At 37.5% G+C, this 10,196-nt stretch overlaps 1 protein-coding gene across 3 annotated transcripts; it reads right to left on the reverse strand.

Annotated features, from left to right (window-relative positions):
• Positions 1–1,594: 1,594 nt before the first annotated feature.
• LOC104611415 (nucleotide-sensitive chloride conductance regulator (ICln) family protein) lies at positions 1,595–10,196 on the reverse strand. 3 transcript variants are annotated; one of them, XM_010278445.3, is made up of 8 exons: positions 9,867–10,196; positions 9,656–9,779; positions 8,916–9,030; positions 8,648–8,707; positions 8,419–8,484; positions 8,229–8,326; positions 2,525–2,635; positions 1,595–2,037 (listed from the first exon to the last, which is right to left on the reverse strand). In XM_010278445.3, exons 1-7 carry the CDS (start codon positions 10,031–10,033, stop codon positions 2,567–2,569), a joined length of 699 nt encoding a protein of 232 aa, XP_010276747.1. In that variant the 5' UTR covers positions 10,034–10,196; the 3' UTR covers positions 1,595–2,037; positions 2,525–2,566. The 3 variants fall into 3 exon arrangements, with proteins under 3 accessions (XP_010276747.1, XP_010276755.1, XP_010276739.1); XM_010278453.3 differs by having other exon boundaries at positions 1,595–2,040; XM_010278437.3 differs by having other exon boundaries at positions 1,595–2,043.

Consider the following 10,196-nt stretch of genomic DNA (forward strand, 5'->3'; position numbering starts at 1 on the left):
ATACACAGGTAGGGGCATATCAGGCGAACCGACACTGTTTTTTGTTGTTTTTTTTTCACAATCGGTTCAGGGGGGCCGATTTAGGGCTCCTCCACACCCTGAACCGGTCAGACCCCCAATACACCCACTGTAAGGGCATATCAGAAGGGTCCCGGAACGATACGTATTGGCCGATACGTGTCGATACTTTAAACCTTAACGAAAAGCATCAAAATTAATTTTTATACTGCCCGGGGCAGGAGAATTCCATATGAGGTTTCCAATTCTTTACTAAGAGTCCTATGGATGGGTCTTTGCAATTTTCCATGTCTATAAATTCTCACTTTAAGATTTAGATTTACTTGATCCCAATCCTTATCATTAAAAATTTCTTTTAGAGGATTGGAATCTACCCAATTGTCCTACCAAAAATTTCAAGTTGCCCCGTTTCGTATTCTCCACCCAATCCTTTTCTTAAGGATGATCTTTTTCCATTGTTAATTTTTTCCAAGCCTAAGAGCTTGATTTTGGGGCTTTGTAGTTAAGGAAATCCTCATCTTTCATATATATTTGTTTTTTCTTATTACTTTGACGCAAAGGTTGTTATTATCCATTATGATTTTCTAACCTAGTTTTATTAGCTTGGTTTACTTGGGTTAGTTTCCTGATTCCTAACCCACCAAGTTTCTTGTCTATGTAAACTGCATCCGAGTTGGTGAAGGCAAATGCCCTATTATTTTGTTTTACCCCTAGAGAAACTGTCTTTGGAGTTTGTTTATTTCCTTTGTTAACTTCTTAGGAATTCCGAACATGCTCATTTCATATTGAGCTAGATTTGCAACCACGATTTAAGAAGGGTTATTTTTCCTACTAACAAGAGGGTTTTACTCTTCTAGCTAAAGCCAAGTCTTTTTTTGCTACTCTATTTTATTAAGGGGGCACCTAAATACTTTTCCTCCTTGTTTGTCCTTGGTATCCCTACCATCCTGGCCAAAATTCTTTGGAATCTATTTGGCACATTCTGACCCAAAGGTTGAAAAATTCTTTTATTAAGTGACCCAGGCAATAATATAAAACCGGGTCGAGTTCATTCATTGGTTTTTCAATTAAACTAGCTGATTAACCAGTTTTGGTTGATTTTTATGAACTCCTATTTTTGGGTGTGATCAAACCGGTTAACGTGGGTCACGATTCAACCAGTCCAACTAGCTGATCCGGTCCAGTTTTCCAAACACTATGATATGAAAGTACAAAAAGCATGACATGTTTGGTTTGAGTGTTTTACATTTTTACTATTATACTTTTCAAAGTACAAAAAACATTAAAGACACGAAGTAGGTTTTTGATATTTCATGCTTTTGCCACATGCCTATATTCTATATATATATATATGATTACACGTGACAGTAGTGTCACCGCTATGTGATTGTTATATGATTGTGCATTCAAACCATTTATAATTACCAAGTGACTTTCAAGTAATAACTTAATATCAATGCATATCAGTTTTCCATTTGAATCCCCACCATTCCAATACGCTAAATACTAAGAATGAAGACATGTGACCATTTTGAGAATTATACCTTTACTAAAGTCTAAAGATGCCTTGGCTCAATTTTTAACGTTGAAAAAAATTTAAATCTAAGAGTATCACCCCTTTAAATAGCATAATAATCAATTTTTGTGCATCACACGTACCCATACTTTGAACCTTGATTGGGATTTAGAGATGCATTTACACGAGATCTGATAGTAATATGTAGGGAATTTGCAACTCGGAAGAACATGACTCCCCCTGAATGCAAAGAAGCTGCCACTATTGATGATGATCATCTCTTAATGGAGGTGAACTAATAACGTGCATTGAACATTGAAATTTGTGTTACGCCTATCAATCAATAAAGAATGGTCTTATAAATGGTCTGCAATCATATACTTGCGAGTTGCGACAGGTGAAGGAATGCTTTTGCTAATAAACCAGACCATTTGCCACCAACTGAGGGGTAGCTTAGTTGGTGCACCGGATGAATTGTCCCAGCGATGGTGCAGTTTCGAATCCTGCTACTATAAAAAAAAAATTAAAAAAAAAAACAGACCATTTGCCATAAGCGTAACTTTGAACATGCTGGAGAATGTACAGAAATTTACTGTGTAAACAGTGCACATGCAGTATGGAACAACATCCAATTAGTAATCACGTGGTTAAATGATGAGGTTCATGACTCTCCAGATGGTATCTCAGTTCAAATAATTCAGCAAATTCACTTGTCACATACACCATCTTAAAACACTTACATTGAGTACATGACTACTCATGCCTTTAAATTTTCATCTTACAAGTCTTTGTTAAAAGAACTGAGAGTTTTGACTTTTAACATCCTAATTTAAATTAGTATTTACTTGGAGCAGATATGGTGATTCATGTTGCCTAAAGATACATCAAAACTCTAGAAATGGAAAAAGTGAAGGGGTGAGGGGCAAAACAAGACAAGGTACTCACCAAAAAAGAAAACAGTAATGAAAAAACCTAAAAAGGAAGGCAAACCTGAGGCATTAGTGATGAGAAACTGAGAAGACAGAAAATTTACTAGTGACCACCATTTGTGTCGCGATCCATTTCCTCTGCATCCTCAAAACGTTGATCATTAATCTGAAGCTGAAATAATTAAGAAAACCCATCAAAGAATGTCCACATATATTCTCCATGCAGTCACAAGAACCATATCAAGCATTGTATTGACTAATGGATAGTGGCAAATTTCAATACCATAACATTAAATAGTACTAAGGGTTGGGTGTCACAGGTACTTGATGCATTTATATTAACAAAAGGATAAACGAGAATAAAAAGAAGACACCAAGCATCATATTGACTATTGAGTAGGGGCAAATTCAATGCTGTAACCTAAAAGAGCACAAAAGGGTTGAATATGATAGGTACTTAAAGCGTTTAACAGAAGGATAAACAAAAAGAAAAGGGAGCATCAGAAAATAAACCAAATCCACAAGATCCTTGCAAATGACTCTCCTGATGTATGGATGATGCAGCAAATCTGACCAGCATACGCAGATTATTTGGGATTGGGACATGACAACTATTATACCAAAAGGGCTATGTTTAACCAATCACAACTGCTTCACGCATAACAGACAATAACCTTCTGTCTTCACTTCTTGTGGCAAATTAGGCATCGGTACATAACAAGGAGAGGAAAAAGTAATCTATTTTTTCAAAGTGGAGGAAAGAATTGTCCAGCCAAAAATCAATGATCATGAAGAGGATAAGATTGACAAAACAGGCTGATCCCTTCAAGTCAACCACTCAAGAATCAAGACAGCTCATGTGTGCACAAAGTTGGGTTTCATTTGTGGACAGGATAGGTCAACATCTTAAAGCAAGGTCATTTCAATTCAACAAAACCTTGCCCTAACAATATTAGGTAAGCTGCAGTAATCCTAATCCATACTATCATGGTGATGTAGTATGGGATTCGGACCAACTGAGTAAACATTTACAAAGTTGGTTTTCGAAGACCTATTTTAGTACATATAGGAGGAAAGTAGTATTTGATGTGGGAGATTATGTTTGGGCCATTTTAACAGAGGAATGCCTACCGGTTGGGCAACATGAAAAGCTGGCACCAAGGAAGGTTGGACCATACGAGATAGTTGAAGTTATCAATGAGAATGCTTACAAACTAAAGCTACCTAGCCATATACGTACCCATGATGTTTTCAATGTCAAACACTTGGTACCATATGTTGGTGATCAGTTAGATGATTATTTGAATCCAAGGACAAATTCCCCCCAACCCGGGGAGGATGATGTGTACAGGAGAAGGCCAATAAGTTCTATGCAAGTTGGGACCACTCCAAGACACATAAGAAGCTTGGATGACGTCACTAATCCAACCAAGTAATCAATTACCAAGTTAGCGCCAACGCAAAACTTTTCTTCTGGTTCGAATTTACCAAGTTAGCACCAGCATGGAATTTCCATCTTAGTTCAAATTTACCAAGATAGCGCCAGCACAAAATTTCCATCTTAGTTCGAATTTACCAAGATAGCGCCAGCACAGAATTTCTATTTTACTTCGAATTTACCAAGCTAGTGTTAACACAGGACTTCTATTCTAGTTCATAATTACCAAATTAGTATTAGATCATATTTTCGAATGTTTGTTCAATTAGGATTTTCTTTTTGAAGAGTTTTAGTAGGATTCTATTATGGAGTATTTTCATAGATTAGGAAGCTTTCTTGTAGGAGCCATAAGGGTGTATGCCTATATAAAGAATAGCTAGGGGAAGGCTAAGATAGTTTTTGATATTGAATTTTCTCTTAATTATTCAGTGAAGAATTATTTTTCCTAGTAGTTCAACTTCTACTCTTTTCTTTGAAGTTTTTCTCAATGTGTTTTGTTTCCGTACTGCGCCACATGGGCCATATCCTCCCCCAGAGTTACGAGCTCTCAGATTATTTGACATTAACTCAACCTGTCTTTCACCCTTCCCTGACTCTTATTGAACCACCATCAGTTTGCAACAGAATGCTTCTTACTGGTGAAGGTGGTTTTCCATGCATTGGAACCATCAACTTGCATTAGATCATTTCTTCTTACTGGTACAGTAGGTGGTTCTCCATGCACATGAACCATCAACTTGCATCAGATCATTAGTTCTACTAGTGCAGTAGGTGGTTTCCCATGCACATGAACCATCAACTTGCATCAGATCACTTATCACTACAGCAACTACTCCTAATTTCCCACAAATGCACTCATTTCTAATCCTACCGTCTGTAGTTTACCTTTCATCCATCTCAACACCCTTATCTCTGCTATGCTTGATTCGTTGCATGTTGCCTCTTCATTGCTCAGCACTTCACTCCATTTAACATTGTAGGCTTTATATCTATCTTGTAACATTTTCCTTTCAATCCTAACTAATTCATCACTTCAATATTCACCCATAAATTCTAAACATGGTTTTCCTATTTCTAAAAGAACTTCGAACTACCAAAAAATTAGCCTATGAAAATCATAATGAAAGTGTTAAAGAAACTTCTACAAGAACAAACCTTGCAATAAAATAAAACCACATCAGTAAATTAGCAATAACAACTTTGCATGATCTCTAGTTAAATATAATATAACTAATTCAAATCATAAGAACAAGTCCTAAAAATAAAGCCACAAGAAAATCGAGTCAAGTGATAGATACAAGAGCTTCCCTAAACTAAATAATTCTTCAAAAAGACTCCTGATCTAACTAAATTTGCACACTATCAGTAAAAACAACATTCTTGTTGCTGAAAAAAACAACATTTAATCATAAGAGGAGAACACAGAATCCATGTCAGACCACAGAACTACCATAAGATCATCTTCAAAATAATAACAATGACGCCAACTATAATTAAAAAAAATTAATGAACTTCCTAGGGCTTCCCTCAGGCCCATGCATCCTGTGAAGTTCCCCATTGAAATGCCCTCTGATATATGAACCAACTCAACCTAAAACAAGGTCCAGTTGGGACATTGAAACAAGGCCCATGCCAGGGATCATGGTTCAGGAAATCTTTGTTAGGACTGAAATTATTTAAGGTGAACCTAGCCCAACTGCCCAAATTGCAACCCATAATTTCAAAAGATAACCGCATCACCAGGCTTGCATATATGCACCAGATATTAATTCTAGAACCTACGCAAAAATTGCTATTTGATTATAGGAGATATGCACCTTGCAAGTCTTCCCAAAGATGATAAGAGATCACCATAATCACAATCTAAGCCTGTCCTAACAATATGGGGTCAGCCAAATGAATCTTGTTGCACCATTCTGTTCTGTTCAGTGGCATATCCAATGTTAAATTATGAGCACTTAAATCATTTCTTATTACTTGAACCCATGTCCTTTTTTGGTCTGCCCCTAGCCCTTCTAGACCTTTCAACTTGCAACAGATTGCTTCTTCTTAGGGGTGCCATATGGTCTTCCATGCACGTTTAGTCTACTTTCAGTCATTTTATTGCCTATTGGATCTACTCCTAGGTTCCTTCAAATGACTTCATTTCTGACCCCATCCTTTCGACTTTTTCCATTAATCCATCTCAGCATACACATTTCTACCACACTCATTATTTGGACATGTTGTTTCTTGACTACCCAACACTTTGATCCATACAACATTGCTGGCCTTACGATTGTTTTTTTTTTTGTTTTTATGAATGAATCTGGCCTCACAATTGTTTTATAGAAATTTCTTTTTGCCCAAGTAGTATTTGCACATCAAATAAGACTCCGGATGATAGGAGTTTCAAGATTGGATGTTTCATCCATTTGGGCACACATATAAGGTTCAAAATGGAAGCATAATTTAATTGTCAGGTGTTTAAATATATTCCCATGGTTAACTCTCAGCAAAATGCTGGAGTTGCTGGTTTCCAAAAGGAACCCAATGCTCAAAATAATTAAAAGTTCTAGAACTCCCCTAACCTACAAATCTGACAGTCCAGCAAACATTCTTGGAAATAAGTTGCTTCAACTCAGCTCCAAACATGGCCGTCCCTAGGAACCTTTTACTAAACAAAATAGCATAGTAGTCCCGAAGGATACAGGAACTGATAGAATCAAAGTAAAAGAATATCAGAAGACTAAGAGATCATCAGCTCAGGAGTCTTCAAGCACAAGAAACAAATAAAGGGCATCAGTGCTGAAGCCAGAATAGCACCATGTAAATGATATCAAAATTAGCAACAAATTCTTTCCTCTCAAGATAACTAGATCTCAATTTTCATGTTACGGTCATCTGCAAAAGCAAAATACTGGAAACTTCATGTTAGGAGAGTTTGTATTACAGCCAGTTCGATGTAGGACCAGCCTCAGTTTTGCATGTCCAAGATTGGTATGCATATCCTAACTTCCAAAACCCTAGAATCTCTTTTCTTGCCTGCTCTGTCCCTTGTTCTTGAATCTTGACATTTGACTCCGAAAGATGGGGAAATAGCACAAGGGTGGAGTAAGATAATCGAATCTCTGTTTGGAGATAGAAATGGCAGCTGGCATCCCAAACAGGTTACAACTTTGTATCACTGCTTGGTTTGGAAGTGAATACAAAAGACATATAATTATTTCATCAAGGGGATTGCATACAAGGTAGGTAGGCAGTGAGTCCAGAATCCACTACTGGTTGGATGACTGGTTGATAATAGGTCTCTGATGAAACTTTTCTGAAACCTATATGCAATTGTAGAAAACATGATTCTGCAAAAAAAAATACATGAATAAGATATGGAACCAATTGTTGGAGTCAATGACTACTTTGTTGGGAGATAGGAGAGATCAGGTATGTTTTCAGTGAAATCTTTTTTTAAGGCAGCTGACAGCCTGACACCATTAATCAACAATATATTCCATAAAAAAACAAACTGTTTAGGAACCCTTGGTGCCATCTAAAATTGCCTTCATGACATGGACTATGGTTTTGGGGAAGTGTCTACCCTAGGACAAAATGATAACTATAGGTATGGAAATTCCTACATCCAGCTGCAGATTTTGTAATTGTGGAGTTGAATTGGTGGACCTTTTTTTGTTCATTGCCCAGTCAGTTCAAAGAACTGGGGCTATCTCTTGAATTCTTTCAATCACTCAGTAAGAATTGAGTTGTCCTAATAACAGTTCAAGAGGCTTTAAAAGGTTGGTTTGTAAGATTTTTAAAAGGGACAAGACTGCATTCAATTCCCGCAGCAGTAACATGAGCATTAATGTCCATATCTCAAGTTATCAAAAAATAGCAAGTGATGGGATGAACTAGAACCTTAGCAGCTATAGGAAAAGGAACGGCTCCTATTATGCTGATTAGAGTCCTAGTACCAGTATGACTACTGTCTTCACTGGTTTAGAAGTCTCAAGTATGCAATGGAAAAAGACAAATAAAGGCAAATTTCAACCTTCACGGGAGGAGTAAGGATTAGCTGAATGCAATAGCTGTTCAGCAGGCTGTGGAACCAATGCTATATTTCCACAAAAGTAATAAAATACATGGGACCCACAACCAATTAATTTCTCACTGTGGGCCCTATGTACTTTTTCACTGGTGTGGGGCATTACCATTGGTTCCACAGCCCACTGAACAGCTATCGCGTTCATACAGGTTCATACAGAATGCCATGACAGGTTCACACAGAATCCTGATAAAACTAGAAACAAATGATACAACAGAATATAACAACTAAGAAACACAGAAGCCATACCTCAAGCACTGTACGGGCTAGGTCATGATTGCCATTTGAGTATCCTATGGGGTTAGCAGGATTTTCAGAGAGTAGACATTCAGAATCATCCACTCCATCTGGAAAGGCCAGCATATGTAGATATTACTTGTCAATACTAACTGCTGAGAGATAAGATAAACTTTCAGGAGTGTTTCCTAACTGGACTAACCTGTGGCTGCATTATCATCTTCCATTTGATCAGCACTAAAAATCCAGTTGTGTTCTTCCTCTATCTCTGGAGAAATGATAGATAAGGGTAAAATATCTTAAGAGTGATATCGAAATGAAGAACGGAGAATGTCAGGGAGAAGAGCGGTTGAAGAATTAAGAGAGGTAGCAATGTTGCCTCCTAGCAATCAGCAAAGTATTATAGGGTATAGAAGAAGATTAGTATTCACCTTCATTAGGATCAGGATTTAGCTCCGCACACTCACAGAATATATTGAAGAGGGAATCCACTAAGACACAATAAAGCCAATAAAAGATAATTAGTAATCAGTCCCCAACATTGGCCAAGTAAAATATCTGCAGAAAGAAAAGAAACATCTGAACAAGATAAAAGCATATTAATCATTTCATTTATTTATTTTTGGATAAGTACATTAAGCATTTTATATTGTGAAGGCTAGAACAGAAGAAAACTATAGACATAAGAACGAAGAATACATTGGCTGGGATCAGATGGAACAAGCCTCATCTCAGTGATCTTGGATAAATCAAGGGTATTGCATTCTGAATCTGATCCTTCTGAGTCTTCATCATCGTCATCTTCCGTTTCAATCTTCATAGAGAATGATGGTATCAATTACTTTATACGCCAATAGAAGGAAGAATTATCTGAAGAAATAGTTCCATAAAACAGAGCTTCTGATGAACCATGCATTTCCTGCTTAGATTACTATCTTCTTCACAATCTAAATCTAACCAATAAGAAAATCAACAAATAGCAACAATAACAACAATAACAACAAAACAACAACAACAACAACAACAATAATAATAATAATAATAATCTATCCTAAATTATGGAAAGCATGGGAATAAATGAGGATGACATTTCTTTTCTTTATTGGTATTCCAAATAAAGTTTTTCCTGATTCTTGATTCTGCCATTCAACTGCAAGTAGTACGTCAGTATGTGTCCTCTCCCTGCTAATTTTTCTGTTTAATGATCATTTTGGGGGTAGAAGTTTGAGGATCAACACAATGATAAGTAACACAATTGCGTTCAGGGAATAAACATTACAAGTGTCAAGCCAAAACTCAAAGCTTTCTTACTTGAGCACAAGATAATCAATTTTAATCTTAAACCTCTAAACCAAACCAGGACCTGAAAGTTGAGCAAGCTAAACCAATTGAAAAGCATCGCCAATACAAAATGATTTAGACGTGGGGGAAGGGGTTACCTGAGTATAGATACAAGGAGAGGGATACGCTTCCGGATCCCTGGATACAGCGTGCAGTGACACCGACAAGAAATTGACGGCGTAACCTCGCTCCTTTTCTACGTCGCTCAACCACACTACTTGCCTGCAAAACCCACCAAAGAAAGCACTCTCAAAACACGCTGTGAGTGAGAATGAGAGAAACAGAGAGATGTGAGAGCTAGTAACCAACTTGGTGGTGATGTACAAGGTTCCGACAGACTCAGGAGCTCGGTTGCCGAGAACGATGGCAACTCCCGGTTGAACATGCATCAATTCTTCACCGTTGTCAGCATCCAGAATTGGTTCTCCTGCACCCTCTCCGATTCTCTCAGTGAATCTTCGTAGCCCCATGACCATCTCTAGTAACCCTAATTCCTCGTCTACTGAATTTGCTTGCTTGTGCCTTGTGCCTTACCACTGTTTAGTTTCCTTTGTTTCGTTACGGCGCCAAAACCAAATGATTTTTTGCCTTTCACTTGTGACTTGTGCATACGGCGGAGAAACTTGCGTCGGTCGTGCG

This window comes from Nelumbo nucifera, chromosome 4 (assembly GCF_055504915.1).
Source record: "Nelumbo nucifera cultivar China Antique chromosome 4, China Antique-T2T, whole genome shotgun sequence".
NCBI classification, from domain to species: Eukaryota; Viridiplantae; Streptophyta; class Magnoliopsida; order Proteales; family Nelumbonaceae; genus Nelumbo; species Nelumbo nucifera.